This window comes from Hesperophylax consimilis, chromosome 16, assembly GCF_061612785.1.
Source record: "Hesperophylax consimilis isolate HC1 chromosome 16, BYU_Hcon_1.0, whole genome shotgun sequence".
Lineage (NCBI taxonomy): Eukaryota > Metazoa > Arthropoda > Insecta > Trichoptera > Limnephilidae > Hesperophylax > Hesperophylax consimilis.
In genome coordinates this window covers 13,999,646-14,023,964 of record NC_142851.1, presented here as the reverse complement: position 1 = coordinate 14,023,964, position 24,319 = coordinate 13,999,646, and the positions used below count along the sequence as shown (strand labels likewise).

Here is a 24,319-nt window from a genome sequence, read left to right as displayed (position 1 = left end):
ATAATCAGTTTGGATTATTAGATTATTTCCGTCGTACAATAAATTCTAAATAAATCGAATATTTATTTCTAATTTTATTATTAGATAAGCATAAGCATGTAATTTTTTTAATGCACACTTAAAAAAATTAAAAAATGGTTCTTAAATAACTTATATTACCTACTGATAACGAACACAATACCATTTAATTAGACCAATGTATAATAAACGTTATTATCACCTCACATTTTGTCGTTTCATGTAAAAGTAATTAATTAAAAAATCACAACTTTTTAAAAATCACCAAAAACCAAAATTTCATCCACATTTTTTACTCCAAATCACCTCACTAATTACTCATTGAAGTAAGTTAGGTGACTTATATTATTATGTTACCTTATAAACTTTTTTTATTTTACCTCGTTTTTCCCATCATTCGTATTATTTACGGTGACCGGATAAGTCATCACAATGATAATTCATCACATCTTTAAAAAGTTATATAAAGTCATGGAAAGTGATGAAACAAAAATTTTATTAACTGGGTTTTTATTAAGTAGGTTAGGTTAAAAAAATTTTTTTCACCGTTTCTAATGACTTTATATCACTTTTTAAAAGTGTGTTGAATTGTCACTGTGTCGAGTTATCACGGAACCATTATTTACATATCTCCCTTTCAAACCATCTTAAGTAATCTTCTTTTTCCTTTTTGAAAGCTTAAAACGGAGCTTAAACATCCTGTATATATATATGATGGAGCTTCTCGTTATCTTTGTGGTGTTGAGCTGAGGTCTGTGGTACGGGTTCACGTGTGGAATCTAAGCTAACACCACAGGGCCCTAATGATGCCGCCCTAATTAGGCTGGCCCGAGTACCTACCCTTCCACTGCTCTCCCACGGGTACCCAAGGATCACTAAGGAGCCGATTCCGCTACAGATTTATACTTACATTACATGGGTGTTGACATCATGAGGATAATAATCTTTCAATTCATTCATAACACCAGCAATCCCGTTTTTATCCTGAATTACCAAAACTCCCCAGGTACTTCTCTTCCTCTTAAAAGGGTTCCCATTCCTTAATTGGGGATGCTATTTTAACATCCCACAGGTGTCTGGTAAAATCCCATTGGCTCATCCTATTATATTAAATTATATGATATACAACCCGGCGAAAAATTACGGTTAGCTTCGGTGTAATAAATTTTGCCCACCTTTTTATGACTTGACTTTCATGTCAAATGCAACCCCTTTCAGCTCATGATTTCAAAAGCTGTTTATCAGTGACGCCTCTCTAGGACATCGCTGCCGAAAGCGAAGGTATAAATCTAAATCAGTTTACACCAAATTGAAAATATTATAGAATAGGTGTAATATCTATGAATCTTGTCTCTATACCAGGATGCCAGAACCTTGCAGGAGGTATGGAATAACAATATACAAATCGTTTAAAAACATTATTCTTCACAGTTATTTTAACGAGGAGGTCCCTAAGAGTTAATAAACATCCGTCGCGGCAAATGAATGCGCGCTGAAGAAATGGCCGGTGTTAAATAAATTCTGAAATCTTTTTTACCGCGGAGAAACAAAAGTATGCCACAGGGATCGCTTGTATTCAAAGCTATTTCCATGTGAATGGTACATAAGTGTTCTACTGTTCCGAACCATTGGGTCTGTTTCACACGCGTAGTTTTAGGGGGAAAGTAAAGTAGTGAAGAGAGGTTTTCGATTCTGGTCATAAAAAAATACACAGACTCTTAAATGGGCGTTTTACACTACGCCTTTTTTCATAGAAATCCCCGTATGAGATATAAATATATATATATATATAGAACATCTGGACCCATATGAAAAATCTTTGCTTTTTTCATCGATTATTATTTTTATTATATTTACGATTTCGTACAGTTAGTTGCAATTAGAGAAGAAATATTATTTTGGGACGGTAGTAAATTGTAAAAAAATACCTAAAAGTATTTGTCTTTTGCCTTTGGAGTTGCCGTCAAAAAATCATCGAAAATCAAGCAAAGTTCACAATACTAAATAATAATAAATATTCACAATCAGTAATGAACTTGTAGATTTTTTTAATTGATATTTTAAATATATAACGAAATAAATAAGCAAAATTGTCAAATAATATAGTTTCATAAAACAAAACAGTGACAGACGAAAGATGTCAAATAATGGCAGCCATCTTAAACTGTACGAAAATCTGTGCCAAAATATTACATGTATCTTTTTTATCTTTAATCTTTATGAAAAGATTACACATGTGGAAAATGAAGAAAATAAATCATAAAAAAATAAAATCAGTTATCACGATGCACCATCTTTTATAGTATTATATTCCGGCTGCGCATTATAATATTGCATTCCTTTATATAATAAACTGTTTTGTGTATTGGGTTTGCCCTTTTCTTGGTAACCTAATTGAATTGCACGTTATTGTGTTATGTCTGTGTATGTACTTGTTGTATATAATTTTTTAATTGGTTATTTTTTTATTTTATGCATAAATATCATCGCGTTCAAAGTCGATATCTGTTTCACCAATATCTTAATGATCATATCTGAAAATCCAGATGCCTACTTCCCATCCTTTCATGAATCCACTCTCACTCTAACATCCTCGGTACTACAACGTGAATGCTTTATTACCTTGTTCAAAATATGCGAACCTTCTGGGCGTTCACCATAAAAAAATTGTCCAATTAATGAGATTCAGAATGCACTCTGTTTATTATTTACTCAAAGATATAGATTTTTTTTTTAACTATGCACAAGAGTCCCAACTTCACTCAACCATCAGAAGCCAGTGAGACTAAGGCATCTCCAATTGGGGTATGTTGTGAGGCTGAAGGAAGTGAGGAGGGGAAGCATACGGGAAGAGGAAGGTGGGTCTATCTGATCACCAAACATGGCTTAAGCCATTTCAAGAAGCGTTTCTATTCTGAATTGTGGCTTCGCACAAGGGCGATACTGAGAGTATCTTCCACTCTTGAATGTGCCGCAAATATAAAATATATATCTCATTATAAATCAATAAATAATTTATGAATTAGTCAAATAAAATTTACTTGCGCTCGCCGGGATTTGAACCCGTGGCTTCCAAATTTCTAATCGATAGTCATACCCATTGATTTGTAGTTATCTTTTAATAATAATTATTATTATTCTAAAGCATGACAGAAAACAACTTTTTTTCTTAAAAGAAAGAGCAACATTCCAGGGTTACGAATAATCTGATAATATTTGAAAATCTCCTACCACTACCACAGTAAGCGGAAAATGTTGCTTGTGTTGTGATGGAGTACTTCGCCAGCCGAGGAATCGAACACCCTACGCCTGGGTGGGACCCAAACGCGATGTCAACTCAGCCACCGACCGTTCTTGTAAAATATAGGTGCACTTGTTCTTGTTGTACCTATTTTTTAAGAGTTTTTTGTTTGTTTACATATAAATCGTACAAGAAACTCCAACTCACACAGTGGTCTGTACAATATAGTAGGTACTACGATACCATACGATAATATCAAGCTATAAAAAATGTTATTCGTAGCACAATTTAATACTTTTGCACAATATATTTTTAATGTATTCCAAAATAATAAAATATACAATTATTCAAATATTAGTTTTATTACTAAGTAGGTAGGTATCTACATTTACCATATTACGCCAAAAGAAAATAAAATATATATGTGTGTTTAATTATATAACACGTTTCAATATTTTTCAAAGATTTTTTAAATCTATCCCATTTTTTGTGGCCGTATACAAATTCATTCGAATTATTTCATAGTCATCATCCAAATCAGTCACGATGACGTCAGGATACAAGATGGCTGTGTCCAGGGCGGCGTCGCGAGCCCTCGCCCACACGAGACAGCCGACGGCTGGTAACAGGTAGCCCTACCAATTATCAATTACAAACAATGACGCTGCACATGGCGGCTAACGATGGCCGAATTTTAAGTCTCGGGCCATAGATGTGTTGAAAAAAAAATGCGTGTGTATCTCTTGGCTTTCGCCGGAAGGGTAACTTGGTGGAAAACTCAAAAATGTATGTTTTTATTGAGTATGTTTTATCTGGATAATAAGAGTGATTTTAAAAATGGTGAGTTGATTTCAAACACTGTCTCAAGTCTAAAGTTTTACGTATTTATTAATTGTTTTATTTATTCGTCAAGCTATGGTCTCACTTCTATTTAATGAAAATATACTACTTTCCCACCTGCCCCCCTACTCCACTTCATTCAACCTCACAACATACATAAATAAATGCAGTCTAGTTGGTGTCTTGGATAAATATATCCATTTTACTTGGCACGAACGAGGTCCTGGGTTGAATTCCTAAATGTGACTAAATCTTTACCCGTGTTTTCTGTTTCTCAGATCTCGTTTGAGGGTCGTTAATTATATTTAAATGATAATATTAAGAGTAAGGGTTGAACCGCAGCGAAAATCTATATTATTTTAATTTCAATAAGGATTTAAGGGTTTTTATTAGTTAGAACAGAAAGGCAATTAAACAATGAGATTTGGATTAGAATAAATAAAAAGTTAGGTTGCATATTAATCAATTAGGAAATTCGCGAAGATTCATGATCACTTATCAATCAGACCATGTAAATTTAAACATTATCGTGGATATTAAAAATAAAAATATTTAATATTTATAAAAATCAATTTGTGTACATACAGCTCAATATAAAGTTGAATGGGTATTTGAGCGCACCGTGATGTCATCTAACTTAAGATTAGCAAATAATATTATGAATTAAAAACAAATATATATTTTTATTACTCTCTCAAAATTTGGAATTGGGAAAGCCATACAAAGAATGCATACGCTTTGACTGCCAGGCGGGTCCAAGTTATCTCGGCTTTTATCGAATTCATTTCGAAAAATTCGTCAGTTGAACAAAAAAAATATTCCCGGTAGTGAGAAGAAAAAGGACGAGGAGTATTTTTTTTTTCAGGCGTCATGTGTGAGAAAGAAACGTTGCGTCTTACATTTTAATTAGGTGCATTCATTTGTTGTTTGATTATTTAAATATAACCGAGTTTTAACGGACAATTTATCACCACGTCCAGAACAGGGCATGATGGATGGGACGTTCAAATAATAATGCTGTCGAATGTTTGGCCGTTATTCGAGGCGTTTTGAGTTTTTTTTTACTTTAACTCCACACAGGAGGCCCTGAGGAAAATAATTTCCTTCAGGGCCTCATTTGGGATGCTGTGAGGAGGGATGGAGTGAACAAAGATCTTGAAGAGACACATGATGTAGGAGGGAGGAAACCCAAGCTGGCAAATCGTTCCACAGTCGAGCTCAAGAACCCCGTTGTCATGTGACAAATGTCAACTGTGTACATATGTTGGGCGCGTGTTTGGCGTGTTTCCCGACTATGCACCGGTGCTGAAGAGATCCATGACACTATCTACGCTTAATAGCAACGTTTTTCAATTTTTATATTTTCCACTATTAAAGTAAATCCCATCAAAGTGTCAGCTTCAAAAACACAACCTATTTGCAAAAAGAAACATTAGAAAAGCAGGGGGTCTACATAAAAGAAAACAAAATCGGCACGTTTTGTACGACACAAAAACACTTGGGCACTTCTTGTTTAAATTGATGATTTCATCGATAGTTAAAAAATATGTATTTTTTTATATTCCGTGCAAATAATTAATTTTGTTTCCATTTAAGTTTAATGATTTTGCCCATTTTATTCCATGAATTGTAATATAATCTACAATCTATCATATTTTTTAGGTATTTATTATTTTTCCATTGAATAATTGAAAACATAATTGAAGAAATAGCTCACGAAGAAACAAAGACCGCAGAAAACTGACGTCACCAATTTACAAAAGAGCCTTCGACTCCTAGGCCCCAGACACGCTAACGAAATTTTGAACTTCACCAAAAGTGAGGAAAACTGACCTTACTTAGGGCACTCACATTTATATCGGTTTATATCGTTAGTGAACTTAAACTTATATTTAATTAAGAAAATAAATACAATAAATTTTTTTTTTTTTTTTTTTTTTTTTTTTTTTTTTTTTTTTTTTTTTTTTTTTTTTTTTTATATATACAATAATATTATTATTGGGTTTATAAAAACAGTTTATTTTTAAACAAGTTCTGCTGTGTAATTATTATTACGCGTGACAGCTGTTTCGCCCTCTGAAGGCATTATCAAACTGTCAGTTGATAATGCCTTCAGAGGGCGAAACAGCTGTCACGCGTAATAATAATTACACAGCAGAACTTGTTTAAAAATAAACTGTTTTTATAAACCCAATAATAATATTATTGTATATATAAAAAATAAAAAAATAAAATGGAGTTCTACAAATTAAACTTAATAACAATAAATAAATAAAATACAATAAATGCTAAATAAATATAGTTTTTATCGTGGTTTGGCTACCCCTGCCTCAAATGCCTTACAGGTAGATTGCAGGTTACAACGATTTACTTACAATGGCGTTAAATCGTCATTAAATTACGTTATTGCGCTATTATCAGAGTGACGCGGGGGCATTGAGGGTGGCCGCCCCCTCTTCTCGGAACGGACCCCTTTAATAGGGCCGGGCCACCTCTAATAGGGCCGGCCACCTTTGATGGGAACGTCCGCCTCAACTTAAAAAGAAAACGAAGAATTTTAAAAGAGAAATGTACATTTTTATTTGATACAATAAAATTCTAAAATGATAATGAAGACATTGCTCTATGTCAAGAAGAAAATCTATTTAAATCAGCTATTTTATAATTAAGCCAGCATAATTTGCGTAGAGCTTTTTACAATATAGAATCTCTTGGTGTGTTTTTCCTCCTTCATATAATTCGGGCTTCTTCAAGGCCTGCATTAAGAATCCCTTCCTTCAGCCCTACCGTCTCAAAAAGCTGCCTTATCGTGTGGTGATATAGTTCCCCTGTCTTTATGAGGTGTCACATAAAAATAAAAATAAATAAGTCAGGCGATGCCGGGTAGAACCTAAGAAAGTAAAGTTACTCGTGGCAGTATCTATTTTAATTATCACACAACTTTTGGTCTGTGTATACTTTATATTCTATTATCTTTAGTGCATACCATGTACTTTTGTTTACTATGGCAAGTGGTCTATGGAGGAATGGTCAATGGATTACGATCAGACGAACTTATCCTCTCCACAAAATCAGTTAGGTTATTCAACTATCTCACATCCCAGTCGGAAGGTGGCTTTCAAATTCAACTATACTCCAAGCAAAGCCAGATTTACCCAGGCTTCATAGAAAACTAGTCCTGATGACTCCAAACTATCAGGTAGGTACCTACCTACCTTGATTCTGTACAGATTTAATATTAAAAAAATATATAGCCGTCATAGGACGCCTGGCAGATGTTAAATATCGAAATTGATGTTTATTGAAAGAAGTAAAAATGAAAGTAAACAAGTCTTTATATTTTTAATAAAAAAGGAATTATTTTGTTACTATTATAAAATTCATCATCATTTAGAATAGATCCATTGCCGATATTAGTGAGAATATAATCAAATAAACCGCACAGAGTTTTGGCGGGCGGGCGGAAAGAGCCGATGAGTCAAGAGGCTGCCCGAATGAAAAGTTGTTCTGTGCAAGAGCGTCGTTCCGTCTTGCCACGCTTGCTACGCAAATATCGGTTTTACCCCTCTAGACGTGCATAAAGATGTTTCACATTAAACATAATAATTCTTACTCCAATTTTACATAACCTTCGTTCAATCTTTTTAATGCCTGGTATACTAAAATAAAGCCATACAATGAATGTATGCTCACTTTTCGTAATACGAAATTAAATTCACATTTCTTAGAAAACTAACGAGAGCATTACATAATTACATTTAAATTGTTGTATTTTTCTGCCACTGGCAATCTCCTGAACGGCCGCTCTCCTAAATTAGTACAAATTAACCAAGCAAAACGCAGCCACTTACAAAAAAGGAATAATTTACTAAACAAATTATAAGATTTCATAGCGCATTTGATTTTTTTTTTTGCGGATCTCGCTTTACTAAAATTTTATTTTATCCAATCAAACCATTCATCTCTTCATCATTGTGGGTGTGGAGTTAATTGCTCAAAAATTGTATCAGAGCCGTGTTTAATCAGGAACAAATGATGAGGGACATTCGACCTAACATGATGTCGTATCCTCAGTGCGTGGGACGATTATCGCATAACGGTGTAATAGTCAGTTGGGTCTTTGAGTTACGAGGTGGTCCTAAGTTTTGGCGAGATTTCGTTAACTGGTTTATAACGCTCGGACAATAAAGACTGCAATTAAAATTCACGTTAATCTTTTTAATTTTGAAATAATCCTAACAACATTTTATTGTGCTTTTTTTATCGTGCACAAAATAACCGTTTGGGTAGGTACCAATATCTAGACAACCACTAGTTATAAGCACACGATTTGACGGTAAACTTCTATTATACCTATTATCTTATTTTTTCTATTTAAATAAACAATACATAGGTATTTAAAAAAATATATTGTTATTTGAAATTCTCCAGAGTTTGATCCCTTATCCGCTGGAAGTAACATTCTACAACGATAGTCCATAAATGTGTCATGGTTGTAAAATAGGCTTAGTTCTTTAAAGAAAAATAGTTCATTTTGCAAGACAGTAAGATTTTGTAGTATGTTTTTTCAGTCCATCTCTTTGATGCATACTTTTGAATGTAAATTAGTTTAAGGCGAAGCTTAGTGCCAAATCAATATTTTGATTAATCTTTATAACGAATTGGTGTACATTATGAATACCAAAAAATAGGTTTTAGATACATTGAAGGTTTTCCTATCGTTTTGCTTGAGTCGAATACAAATAAAAAAACATAAATTACTCAATAAAAAATTTTATTGTAAAGTACTAAAAAAAATATTTTTTCAATAGAAATGTATGAACGCGTAAAGGCAACAACTTTAAAAAAATACAGTATTATAGCTAAGATTATCTGTAACAGTTTCACTTGATTAACTGTTTTGCTTTCTTATGAAATTATTTACAAAATAAATAAAAACCAGTTTTTTTCATAAAATCGAACGTTTCTAGACTCCGTTTGTCAAGCGATTTTAATGCCTATTACCATTACAACGTATACCAAGAATATACACATTTTTGGCTTGTAGCTTCCTCTTAACAAGTTTTTATTTATAAGTATCTACGAGATATAAAAATGATTACCCTACGTCCACGTTTGCGATGTTAAGCCATTTTAAAAAGTTTGTATGGATTGTCTCATAAATATACCTTGTAACGTTGAATGTACTGTGCACAAAATATGGTTTTGTTTGTTTATAAAAAAAAATTACGGAAACAAAAAGAAATGTTTTTTTTTGCAAATATCTCTATTTTGTACTGTTAACAATTTGTTTGGTTTTGTAAGAAACAAACAGCTAACATTATACATAGGTTAAATAGGATTTCTTATACTAAAGTTTCTGCCCTAAAACTAATACGTAGTGAAAGGGGAGAGGAAGAGGAATATTGGATAAGGACGCTATACTTAATATATAATATTTATGATCGTGCGTATTACTTCGGTTCTATATTTCTGAAAGTTATTGCTAAGAATGTTTACATTATGAAATTGTGTATTATACTGGGCACATTAAAGCATGGAGAAAACTTAATGTTATAAAATATTTCTAATTTATTAAGAATATTTTAAAATTATTCGTAATCCTGTTAAAAACGGGATTGCATGCCTTGAATGAATGAATTGATAGGTTTACTAATACACTTTCAGTAAAACACGTATGTGTTATCGCGATGTCGTAACACGTGTTCGTAAAAATTATAATGTTTCCGCATTTCGTCATTGTATATTATGGTGACCGGATAAATCATCACGATGATAGTTCATCACATCTTTAAAAAGTTATATAAAGTCATGGAAAGTGATGAAACAAAAACTTTATTAACTGGGTTAAGTAGGTTAGGTTAGGTTAAAAAAAAATCATCTATTCTAATGACTTTATATCATTTTTTAAAAGTGTGTTGAATTATCACTGTGTTGAGTTATCATGGAATCGTATATTATGTATCAGGACAATAGCAAGTGCGTGAAAACGTGTTCCGATTTCTTAGGAATGTATTAAAAGTTTAACAGGAAACAGCCTGCAATCCCGTTTTTAACCGGATTTTAATGAATCAACAATACTCGTTTCCTCCGTGTGGAATTATGGGAATTGGGAAAAATTTTCCAACGTTGGTTCTGCATGAGGGCAAATTAAAAAAAAATCTGTTTGTCGTGTTGATTTTGACGGTATGTGAAGTTTACACAGATTTTTACAATTGTTACATCAGAACATTCACTTATGAGCTCGAGAATTTAGCTTCTTCAACCATCCTCTAATTAAAAATTAAAATAAACATAGTTATATTTATATGGTTACATCCGCAGGTCGGCGCATTCTAGACTCTAGACAGACTTTTAAATAGCCCCACGACGATAAAGGCCTGTCATCAGAACGATAAAAACTGACGCATTTCGAAAAAAATGTGCTCCAAAAAAACACAGGATTACAGGCGGTACAATCCGACCGGTTTGATATCGGTTTATTAAAAAACAAACCGGTTTTAAGATCTGCGCGTGCTTAAAACACTGGAGATTTCATGTTCCCATTTCTGGTTTGCTCACCGTCTTATTCTATTCACACAAACATTCGCATTATAATTGTTTAATTACTTTTATTCTAGCACTAGCACAGCCCAGTGAAAAATCATGGGATATTATAACTATAGTATTTGTGAAGCTGAAAAAAATAAGATGAAATTTTCCTGTCGAATTATAAAAATATAAGACACGTCGTATCCTTAAATATGTAGCACCGCTTATGAAAAGGATAGCCTTTCAAAAATGTGTATATGAACGTGCCGGTAAAGCATGTCCACTGGACGAAGTTCAGTGAAACCACGCGCGATGTCATAGTAACATATTATATATTTACTCAAATTCAGCATTTCACGCATTTGATCGAAACAAATATGCATTTCGAATAAAATAATTTTGGTACCTACTTTATCGCTTGTCTTATAAGATAAGTAGTTCCAATTTTAAAAATTAAAAGTTCTTTGAACTTGAATTATTTTACTCTTTACGGAGGAATATTTCACACTACTTACTTACCCATGTACCAACAACCGAAATTAGTATGTGTAATAATTATTATATATTTTCTATTATTCATGTTAGTTTTTGTTTAATTAGACCAATTCAGCTATTTAGTGTGGTATAATAAAATTATCATAAGAAGAAGATTAATCACATTTATTATATGCGATTAATATTTTTCTTCTTCTTATGGTGGAAAAGAGTTGATGGAGATCAAAGTGAGATGGTGAGGATATTCAGCCAGTCAAATGTGCCTCCGGGAATTGGTGAAGCAAACATTCTTGGCAACTCTCACCATCCAAATCCTTAAATTGTCTTTAAGCCACTATCTCATTTATAAGCCACTATCTCATCTATAAGCCACTATCTCATCTATAAGCCACTATCTCATCTATAAGCCACAGCTTCTTTAATTTCCTCAATCAAATGCGCCATTTGATGAAGTCTAAAATCCATACTATCTACCAGGAAAACACAAAGTAGCAGGAGGTAAACGATGTGTTCTAACACATGTATTTTTTCTTCCAGATATTGATGAATGCGCCTCGGCTCCATGTCAAAACGGTGGTACCTGTATAGATCTGGAAAACGCCTTTCAATGCCAGTGTCCATCTTCCTGGGAAGGAGACCTTTGTCAGTTCGGTAAGAAATCACACACCAATTTGTTTTGCATATTCATAATAACACCAATTTTAATTAGCCTAAAACTGTTTTGCCCATTTATTTTGAAGATTTTGAATTAAATGTCTAGTTTTATTCACCTATCCATAATGCCCTACAAACAGGTGCGTTGTGTCTCTTTTTGAATTCTTAATTGATATCTTTATTAAAAAATCCAAACGAAAGCAGATAAGTCGCTATTGATGATGTCACAAAACCAAAATTTTCAGCGGAAAAGGGTTGATTGTTTAATTTCAATGCCAGCCAGAAGTGAAAATAGGCAAAATAACAAAATTTATACGGTGACATAGTTGATTTTTTTAATAAAATTTTATTATTAGTTTCTTTGATAGCAAACTGATCGACATTCATAATTTTGTAGTCGATAACATCGAAAGTGTAGATTTAGTGGATACTGAATTCCTCTTTTGGCTGCGTTTCAAAACGTAAATGTGTGACAGTGCGAAATAAAGATTTTCAATTAAAAAAATATTAAAGTGAAATAAAGTTCTACTACAAACGAAGATAGTGACATCTGTTGACAATTAAAAAAATGCATTTGTGTAATACAGATTTTTTTACATCAATTTCAATATTTTCAGATGTGGACGAGTGCGTCTCCGAACCTTGCATCAACGCGGTGTCCTGCGTGAACCTGGCGGGCGGGTACCAGTGCCGCTGCAGGAGGGGCTGGGCGGGCAGGAACTGCGACAGGAACATCAACGACTGCGTGGGGCAGTGCCTCCACGGAGCCACCTGCATTGACCTGGTCAATGATTACCACTGCGCCTGTCAACCGGGATATACAGGTTACTTTTACATAAATCTTTCAACTGTTATTAGGTTTTGTTACTGTTAAATCTATATTCACATTATTATTTTTTTTTATTTCATTTTTTTTTCCCAATTTATACATTCGACATTACAGTTTTATAATAATAAGAAAGGGAACCCACTAAGGCGCAGCCTGTGCGTGGGTAATATAAGTGTATACATTATATTTTTGTACCTGAAAATAACAGTAAGCATATATATAAAGAAAAACGGTAGGATTATAATTAAAGTTAGTCTAAAAGATTGTGCAAGAGGTGCATATTAAAAATAAATCAAAGTAAAAATAAAAATTGTAAGATAATATATATGAAGTAAAAGAACACAAAATAAAATAATAATAATGCTTCAACATTTGCATTGTACAGCCACAACTTTAATTCTTTTTGGTATTGTGCTAGTTTAGTTGTTACTTGAATTTTTTTGGTAATAGATTAAAAGTGCGAGGTCCAATAAAGCAACTGTGAGTTTGCATTAGTTTGGTATTGGTTTATATATGATTTCTTCTAAAGTTGATTTTGGGTTCATATTATTTGTTTGTAATACATATTATGAATCTTTTTTTATGTGTGTATAACATATTTAGTAATCTTATAAGATTCCATTCAATATACCTGCGCGTTCAACACGCTCTTGTGTCCTGTTCAGGATTGATCAAAGCAAAACGAACTCTAAGCAGAATTATTGCCTGAACAGGCTATACAATAATTACAATAGCGTATTATCCAAGGTTGATATTTTCAGTTGCGAACTTACCAAATACAAGAGGTCCATAAAATAATATTTCTCTGATGGTTTGTGAATAATGTTTATGTCTCTATTGTTTATAACTCTATTATGATTTGATTTATATCTACAACCTCTCTCCATGGCTATAAATGTATTGTTCTGTAATTTTTTCGTTTTAATTCATATTCCTTTCTCACAAATTTAAATAGCTTATTCCATATTATGCTGTCTCAGTTAAAATCACAAGGAGGAAACCCATAATTGGTTTTATTTTACTATATAATACTTATGTACAAACTGATTAAATATAAACTGTCTCGATTTCCCGAAAATCAATAAATAAATAAAGTATTCCTGGATTAAATTCGTAGAAAATACAATAATTTTATTTGCGCTTAATAAAATTTTGCAAATAATAAATTAAAATAGTAAATAATAAGTAAAATTGGTAAATAATACGTTGCGGTGAGTAGAGGTGCCAAAAATGTTCGTTCACGTTCGTACTTCGTTCTACCATACACAGCAGATCGTGGTGTCAACCATGGCGGTAAATGTATATCAATCCAGAAGATATGCTGTCAATAAAACAGTTTATTATTTTTAATGCTTTCACTGTTATATACTATTTCCTCTCCTAATGTGTTCCATTTTTTAAGGTGAAAAACAAAAGCAATTGGTTTTGAACGAAACTAAAAAAACGTAGTATATTAATTTTAGTTTCCTAATCGGAGAACAATGGTCATTTTCTTCACCTATTTCCTTTCCACACTTACTTCAACATCACAACAGTTCCCAGATTGGTGATGCCATTTTCGCTTTGACTCCGAGGAGGAAGAGTGGTTTTTTTTACTACGAGGAGGGAATCAAAATAATTGTACATTTACGAAACAACAATATTTGTCTAACTATGAATATTTTAACCAGGTCGAGACTGCATCACAGATGTTGACGACTGCGCCTCCAACCCTTGTCTCAACGGCGGAGAGTGTGTAGACCAGGTCAACGCATATCGCTGTATCTGCCCTGTGGGATTCACCGGCTACCAATGCGAGGTAAGTCATTTATTCTAACTTACTCTTTTACCAGGAACTGTTATGAGCAGCGTACAGTTCTGTCACTACGATACTCTCATAACCTAATAATTTTATGACTGGGTCATTTAGGATACCTTGAATTTCAGAAAGACATTCCAACATCGTCAACAAATTTGTTGTTTTACTCATTATTGGCATTTTGTTGTAAGAATTTGAACTTTGTAGTCTTCTAGTAAACAACTTAAATATATGTATTATCAATTGTAAAGCTTTTTTTACCTTTACTTGACTAGTTACCTTTGTATACAAAATACCATTTTTCTCTTTAGATTTGATTTGAGTAAAAATTTAATCTTTGGTGTTTCGTTTGTTTCTGGTACAATAATATAAAACTTCGATAAAAATTATAGTATATTTAAAATAGAAGAGAAAGAAAAACACGCGTACACGCCCTTTATAAACTGCTTCCACATCTGTACATCAGCGACATACGTTCCCGTTTATTATACAGTATCTGACAAACGTTCATTACAATTTGGTGATATAGTCAATGGCACTCCATTAACTATATCACCATTTGTAGCCTTATTTATATAGGGTAAATAACTGTCGATCAATTGTGTAAAAATTATAACACGTTTGATAGTAAATGCAAGGGGGTTAGTGTTTATAGAGTTTGGCATCCCAGATCGTTCGGGTAGATAAAAATAAATTGATTAAAGTTTCGGTATTTACTGTCATTCTATTAGTTTATATATATTATTCAATTTGTATCACTCACACTGTAGTAGGAGTCAGGTAATTTATTTATAATAATATAATACAACCATAAATAAAAATACAAAACAACTAAAAACTAAATACAACTAAATACAAAAATTTAAGAAAAACTACAGGCCGCCTCAGAACAAGAAACCCTAGTGAGGAGGACTGTGAAAAAAAATACAAAAAATATACTTATATAATACCTTAAACCTACATAATGTACAAATTTTGCTATTGATATTAATAAAAAAAAATATATAAAGGGCCAAATGTCTGATACTATAGTTTAAGTTAGTATATTAAAATAATTTTACAGAAACTGAACCACCAAGTCTTTTGGAATACAAGTGACTAAGGCAACAATAATAATTGTTCAAATTTAAGTGGAAAGATTGTTAGTTTTAAAACGATGCGCGTCAGGCATACTCGTTACCTTTAGATTAATGGCTGCTCTATTTTCGCCTGTTCCAACATCAATTTGATCAGTATAGATCTTGTTTCTCAGGTTATTTACCAGAGCCTGTATTACTTACAGGCTTGCAGCAAGACTTGTGGCTCTGATTATTATTTTACAACTGCAGAGGATAAACCAAAAGCCATGAAAATCGTCTGAAAATTAAGGTTATCTTCAAATAGCCACTCGGCGCCAATTTTTTTAGATTTTTGACATTACAGAGATGCCAATTAAACGCCAATTCTAGGTCCGTTGCAGTTTTCTATCAAATTGTCATCAATTGATTAGTAGTAAGTTCACTGCCCAAATTCAAACGTGGCATCATGTCAATAATTTAAACTATTCAATGCGCATACATACAGACACACACACACACAAACACTCACACATAAATTAAACACGTCACATACACACACACACCTGTAAACTACACTAGTCACCTGGTAATTAAGGAATAAACATACCACTTAGCAGACATTACAAGGAAACATATCATAGGTACACAAAATAAAGTATTTTATTCCTGTATATTGTTTGAACTCTGTAAATCATGTACTGTTTGTTTCTATAATATAAAATAAAATTCAAAAAATTAAAAATGTCATATTTGCTAAAACGAACCTAAAATCGGAGTATAACGGGAACTTTTTAAATGTAAAATAATAAAAAAAAACAATATGGCGTTTATTGATCATTTTATGATAGTGTTAGATTTATTTGAATCTTTGCAAAACACCTCAACTCTCGTATTCTGAAAGTCATTTCAACAAATCCTCTGTTTTGTTCCTGCTTTTTGCGTTCTTCACGATCGCTGCAGTTGCGTCACTGCCCATTGTTGCAACATTTGTGCATCCGTATCTCGTTCAATCAAAGTGCAGTATCCAGCCTCAAATTAAATTGCATCGATCGTCCCATCAATCATCCTGAGCGTTGGCATGGCAACCTCTGTACCCAGCATCGTTTATCTCCTTCCCCTTCACTCGCCCGAGATTTCTCAAGAATATCACTCAAAACTGCTAAACTTTTCAACCACGCTGATTTATTCCCCATTTTGCTATACAGCGGACTTCAAATATATTTTTAAATCATAAATTTATTTATTTAGAATTTACGGCACAAGTGCCATTTACATGCTAAGTTTTTATTTTACTTTTTTAAATATACATAGTGCAGTATTAAATTGTGATGATAAAAATTAAAGAATAAAATTTAATTAAAACATAACAAATAAAATAACAGTAAAGAAAGCAGCAATGACAATAGCCTGTTATGTAGTGACCTCATTAAAATAAGTGGCGTGAAAATGTATTATTAGTGCAGCTTTATACTTTACAAGGGGAATATTAAAAGTATCTGCGATTTAACCTAATAGTTTCCAAGTGTGTGCAAAAATTCTAATCTTAATATAATAATAATTTCTAATATTTTCACATTTCGTCATTGTATATAATCATTTGTCCCGATTAAAGCAGGTGCAACAACACGTGTTCCGATTTATTATGAATGTACTAAAAGATTATTAGAAAATGCCTGCAATCCCGTTTTAGCAGGATTTTAATAAATCAGCAATACCTCCGTGTATTCACCAGCGTTTTCCTTGGATTCACGATAAATCTATTTATATTTGTTTCCTTGTTAATACTCTGACCTCTCCAGCCGGACTCTCTCTACCCATCGTCCTGCGCCGCAGTAGGAGGCATGAATTCACATGTCCGTCACTCCTGGACATATTGCCCCTCAGATTACTTCCCACTCATACCTTCTTCCTTCCCAGATCTTCCTCTCATTCTTCTTCCTCAAATGTCTTAAATTGGCTCATTGCTATGTCAGTAATAAATTAGTATTTTATCGCCCCTTCTCTAAATTGTATTTTAACTTTAGGACTCATCCTAATCGTTAGAATTATTCTATTGCAAAGGATTCTAATTAATTCGAAAAGTAAGTGTCTCGGTCTTGCCATGACCTATTTAATTAATGGCTATTGTTGCAATAAAGAGCTCTTAATCCACTCCAATTTTTATTCACCAGCACGAATTCAGTGAAGTATAAGTCTGACTTTTGTTTCAACTTAGTATCCAATAAATAATTACTCTAATAAAATGGGCGAAATTTCATTCAGTTCAAATGGCAAGGTTGCCATTGAATTTATTTAGGGTTAATTGGGATTCTGATGGATAAAACGTACCTACCCATTCCTTCCTCTTTCTTTAGTGAAGGTTTCAGGAGAGACGTTTTGTGAGGATGAAAATCTCCCCTCATAGAATAGGAGGAAAGGCAACGCAGCGAATCACAAAAAACAATTAACACCGCAAACTATTTAAGGTTGTAATATAATTAACTCGCAAATGGTAAGTTTAGTTAGTGTAAGATGCTAGATACTTACCCACAAGCTAAATTTAAAATTCGTTTCATCCGCAGTTGGTATCACCGATGACAATAAGCGCGGGAAATCTGACAGATGTCATCGGAAGAAACAAAAAATAAAACAACGCTTTATTTAAGTGTTGAAACTATAAAAATAAAGCCTTCGGGATTACATTTATCTGCCTCAGCAGGCTCTTTGTGGTCCGTGGTGTTGGTACAGTGTTGTTTAATAATTGTAAGACGAACAATGGGGCGCTATCCGTGATCAAAACCAATACACGGTGGATGGCGTTATCTGCCAGATCGCCGCGGTCCGTGGCAGCCCACAAAGATGAAAATGTTGACAAATAACAACCGCATGATTCGCTAATTATAATCATCTCAACTTCCCTCTCCTCTCCCACGTGTTCTTCCCCACAGCAACATCTTATCTTGCGCCGTGTATCAGTTTATTAACGGGGCGATTCATATTAACCTCTCGATCCGCGGTAGGAAGAATTTCACAATAAGAACATAAACAAAAATATACGGTTATAAAATGTAGCTCTTTAAATCACGACGGAGTTTTAAACTTGTTCAAAAACCAATTCGATTTAAAATTATGATCACTTATCGATTTTTTTTCTGTTTCTTGAAATTGGTTTTTAATTGAAATGAGATACCTATATTGTTTGATCTTGATAGCAAATAAATGCATAACTATATCTTACTACTTGATTTTATGTCAAGGGTCAGAAGTTAGAAGGTCGGCACACATTAAGTTCAACTACTTATTTAACTGTTTGTAGTTTTTATTTACATTTTCATAAATTTTTTGTACCTTCCGATCTGAAATTTTTTTAGACATGATATGAAACTTGATTATAAAACTCTGTTACTACCTAAACATAAAGAAAGATTTCATAATATTTGTCACCAGATACATTATATTTGTAAGCAAACTGGGCTGGGTTAGATGAAGTTGTATTGATATTTTCAATATTTTAAACCCTCAAAAAATATCTTGTTGTCAGGAATAAGCCGACGTAGCTCAGTGGTCCATAGCGTCTGACCGGACATCAGAAGGTGCGGGTTCAATTCCCGTCGGCGGCATTTATTTTACTCGGCAGATATTTTCAATTTGTATGGATATTTCAGGTGACTAATTATTGCTCATAATAAATTTTTTTATCATGTGGTCAAATTAATATTTCCGCTTGACATTCAATTTCAAATAGATTCGCTGTTTTTGAACGTATCCCTAAATGAAATACTGTTTTCGAAAGCAGATGAAATATTCTTTAAAATTTTAATTATTTACAAATGGACATATTATGCAAATAAAAATTTTAAAATTTTGAAGGCAAACAGAGCTAAAGTTTTAAAAACCATTTACCGGTGGTATTTTTTCACTTTTATTTACGATTATAAAACACTTTTATTTGCGATTATAAAGACTTAGGTATTATAAAAATAAATTGTCACTTTAACCGGGAGAACTGTTTTGACAGTTTTCTGTTTTATGGAATTATTTGAAAGCATACAGGATCGTCTAGAGGAGCATTGATGTATTATATTTAGATGAAACATGAAGCAAAAAATAGGTTCCGCTTCTTGACCCCCAACTCTCCCAACGCTCTAACTAAAACTACCGATTACAGCCTATGTGCACTGCTTATCGCATTATAATAGTGGAACAAGTTGTTATTATTAATTATTGTTGATATTAGCATACAGCTTGAAGTTCTCTCTTTCTAAATATCTTCTTATTATTTGTCTGACGATAATAGAAGAAAAAAAATTATGAGGACGTATAATTTGATGATTTGCAATAACATTAAGTGACCCGAGTGGTTTTAATATTGGATCTCATTTTATAGTATGACAGATGACAATCGTCGCGTTTCTGGTCATAAAATACGCATCTACTTAAAGTCACCCTGTGAACACTTTTTTCAGTTCAGTTCAGTTCAGTGCCGATAAATCTGCGTTTATTGAAATGTATTTTTATCATTTTCATACAAAAGAAATCCACAATTTAATAGTTACCATTATTAATTTTCTACATGATTTAAATGTATGCTTTATATTACCTATACTAGGTGTAACCTGTAGGTTATCGGAATATACAATAAAAATGTTTCATTGCATTTGTTATTAACATTGCAGTCTTAGAATCAGATAAAATTTGTGAGAAAAAAAAGTATGTAGTGTGTAAAAGAAGAAGAAAAATGAGTATTAAATGAGTAAACACGTGTTTATTACGAATTGAGAAATGTTGACGAAAATCTGATTTTTATAAACACGTGTTCCGACATCGTGATAATGCATTCGTATTTTGCTAAAAAATTTCAGTAAACTTATCAATTCATTTGTTAAGGGCCTGCCAGCCCATTTTTAACCAGATTACGAATAATTTTGAAAAGATTCTTAATAAGTTAGCAATAATCATTCTTCTCCGTGTGGTTAAAACAAAGATAATAGAATATAACATCTTTGGGTTAAAAAGACCACGATTAGATTAGGGCGGCACTATTAGCAATAACTTCTACAATTAAGCTCAGAATTCCTATTGATTATGTCAGTTTGATGAATCAATTGCATTTAAAAACACTGTCTTACAGGAGAATTATTTCAGGCCTAGTTGTGTTACACAGAGTCATTAACAACTTAATTGATAGTCCTGCCATCGTTGCCACTATTAAATTCCATGTGCTTACTAGGAATACAAGACAAAATATAACATTCTTCTGCAATACATACACGACTAACTATCAGACACACTCACTGACCAATAGGATACATGATCTGGGCAACAAGTATGGGGGTGCTATTGATTTATTTATTGACTCCATTTATAGAACTAAGCTTAATCTATACCAACACTTTGTCGAATCCTAAAAATTAGAGTAGCGTTGGTAAATTAGTTTTAATGTTTTGCGCGCTTTTACAATCACAACGAAATGGCACGGCACCATTCGTCTCATTTTTAACTATTATTATTTAGTGTGTGCGAAAGAGCGAAGACGCTTTTCGACATACTTGCTTATAACAGCTGTTGAACACGAAAAGCAATGCCAATGACAGTGATGTAGTGTGGAAATTTTTATTTTTTTTGTTTTTAATTGAAAAAAAAATGCTACTGGACAGCAAAGTGCCCATAACACTTTTTACTCCAAATGTGCTATGGAATAGCTGGTTAAAGTTTGTCGGGTACGTGCCGATACACCCTGTATATATATATAAATAAATAATTTAGTTCTATTCCACAAGGTCTTTAATTCCCTTGTGATCTTTTATTAGCTATTTTGTGATATGTTTGATGAAGGAATACATCTTAGTTATTGCTATGGTTTGTGGTGACAGTTTATTGTATGCATGAGAGTGTTGTACATTTTGTTACCAAAAGTCTGAAACAAGAAAAACGAACACTGTAATTTCAAAATTAGCTAGCTTTATGATTTAAATGTGAATTTCGCTCCCTCATTGAGTGTCGTGAACCCACAGTAAGGTATTATTATACAACACAAAACCGAAGCCACAAAACAGATAACCGGACGATTGGTACATAAATCTTCCCTTTAAAACGCAACAATAACATATTCATATCCGCTTCTGAACTTTACCCTTTGTCGTAAATAAAGGCAGCCGTCAAATCTGAACCCTCCACCCGTTGTTCGGCTGTTTGGTTGCTTAGTTGTTCGGCTGCTCAGTTGTTCGGTTGTTTAGTTGTTTCAGTATCTCACCCGGCGAATCTTGGCTCCACGCTGTCCAATTATGGGCCATGGCGGGATGCGAACTCGATATCTTCGCGGGCCAAGATGCTCTGACGCAGCAAATATCATCTACGTTTGTTCCGGCACATGTTTAGATTTAAAATGGAATATTTTTGTATTTCTTCTTACTGTTTTGAATTGATGGAAGCTTTTTTAAAAAATGATTGGAATCTATGTATACTCATAGCTGGACGCCATAAAGCTCTTGAAGAAGAACTGGAAATAACGCTAATGATGCAATTGCTCTTTGTTGATTTTCAGGAATCTGTTGTGGTGTTTCAAACATTTTTTTTGTTAGATTATTAACGTAAGTTTTATTTCTCTAATATACATGAGTAGTTCTCAATCAAGCTTAGCCATATTTTCATGTATACTGGTCTATTATAGAAACCCTGGGTAATATAGGCGTGGCTCACGTCTTTTATTTATTGTTGTCAAGATTAATTTGTAGAACTCCGTTTTAATTTTAAGTTTTTCTTTTATACGTAATTTTTTTTTAACATTAGCTCTACACGGGAGACTCCAAGAAAAAACCTTCAGGGCCTATGTCGTCTTTGGTAATGTTGTGTGGAGGGTATTTTTGTGGAAAGGAAGGAGTAAGAGAGTAAGATCTGGGAAGGAAAAGAGTATAAAGAGTGTCTAGGAATCTGAGGGTCAATTCATCCCTCCTACTGCTTTTGCATGGCTGATGGGTCGAGAGAGTCCGGCTGGAGGGGTCAAAGTGTCTCCCACAACAATTCGATTCGGCCCGCCACGCAGTAGGGAGGCAAACGCATCCACCGCCAAAATCAAAACAAACCTAACCCCCTGAACCCGAGCACCTCTGCTAAGTCACCAAACGTAGCGAACCACTTAAGGTGACCTATGGAAGGACTGTTGGTTATACTCGCCTCCCAAATTAATTAATTTATTCAATTCATAAAATATATAAAACGATTTATTTAAACAAGTTCATGCCAATATTCTATCCAGCTAAAAAAATCCATAGTTATAGTTCTAACTGCAAATGTTCTATCTTATTTAGAAATCCCTCTTCTGAAAAGTCTTAGCGTCTTTACACACCCTGCATATCTTGCAGTTGAACAGATACCGATATCTCCTCACCACCTCTGAGGCATTTGCAGTCTATTGTTGCAATTCCCGTCCGTCATCCTCGCGGATGGGCTGCCAACATTTCCTTGGCCTGGCTGCGAGTTTCAGTGATGGAAATTGATGGATCTAACAGCCTGACCAACTACTAATACATAACCGTAATAACTACATATCTGTCCATTCTGACCTGACGGAAATCATTAAAACGTGCGGTTTTATTGTAAACATTTATCATTTTAATCTACACGTTACGCAGGTGCAAGTTTTATAATTAAACGAGAAAATTGTTCGGAAATTAATACGCTTTCACAGATTACTGGAAACAAAGCGTGCAAGCACGTTCTTTCCTTTGATCGAACGTTAGAAAGTTGGCTCCCTTTTCAATAATGGCCTGCGAAAGCAAGTCATAATATATTTTAGTATATAACATACAACCTGATTTTAGTATCTAATATACGTTACCCGACATACATATATAAAAAAATAAATACAACACATTTGCAATCAGTGGTGTGCAACTTGCGGCCCGAGAGCCCATTACGTTTGGCCTACGAGCCTTTTCGTACTCTAGTATTTTTACTTCGTACTTCCTGTTTTCGTACTTTTCCCACTTGTCTAAATAAAATAGTTTTTGATATAAAATGAATATTCAATGATTTCTGTTGTTTTAAAAAAGCGGGAAACTTCAGTCTATCTTCTAAGTTGTGAATCAGCTGCTCAAAATGAGCTGATTTTTCTTACATATGCATAGCCAAATTTCGTTGTTCAACCATAGATAAAAATCATCTTCGCTGCGCGGCATTATTTTGGTTGAGATCTAAGTTTGATGCATTTTAAAGGTTTCCGTTTTATAAAATACCAAAGTTTTATAGACTAAATTTTTCGAATGAGAAATCTACAGTTGCCCAAAACTACAAGTAAGTATCCTTTATACGTTCTTTATTTCAGAACGGGTCGCTTCTACGATTCTTTCTTAAGTTCAACAGCTCGGCTGTGGAACGAACTGCCGGCCTCTGTGTTTCCTCCCTCCTACAACATGGGACTCTTCAAAACCCATGTTCACTCCTTCCTCTCCACAAAAAGACCCTCCACACAGCATCCCCAAAGATGACATAGGCCCTGAGGGAAATTATTTTCTTCAGGGCCTCCTGGGTGGAGTTAATATAAAAAAAATATAAAAAAAAGAATGGTAAAAACCACAGAATTTATTCGTTTGCACTTAGTGATACAAAATGTTCGCCTGCGGCGCATTGTTTTTTTGCGTTCTATGATTGTTTTGGAAAAGACAAATGGGTTTGCGACACCACTGTATGAACTGTACTAACAATGTCAAGCAGTAGGTACCCTATGCCCCGTTTCCCGCGAATAAATTTTAAAATGGATAAATTGGCCCTTCGGCCAAAAAGATTGATCATCACTGTTCTAGATAAATAAAGAGGTATTAAAAAATGGTGAGTGATATTATTATTGTGAACGATGTCTTTTCGTATACGATCATCTT

At 33.5% G+C, this 24,319-nt stretch overlaps 1 protein-coding gene across 1 annotated transcript in view; it reads left to right on the top strand.

Moving 5' to 3' along the window:
- Positions 1 to 24,319, top strand: part of Ser (protein serrate) — a 389,512-nt gene that overhangs the window by 337,125 nt on the left and 28,068 nt on the right. Inside the window, exons 8-10 of the mRNA XM_089640941.1 lie at positions 11,663 to 11,776; positions 12,397 to 12,603; positions 14,279 to 14,406. Coding sequence (XP_089497067.1) covers positions 11,663 to 11,776; positions 12,397 to 12,603; positions 14,279 to 14,406 — 449 coding nt within the window. The remainder of the gene's footprint in view (positions 1 to 11,662; positions 11,777 to 12,396; positions 12,604 to 14,278; positions 14,407 to 24,319) is intronic.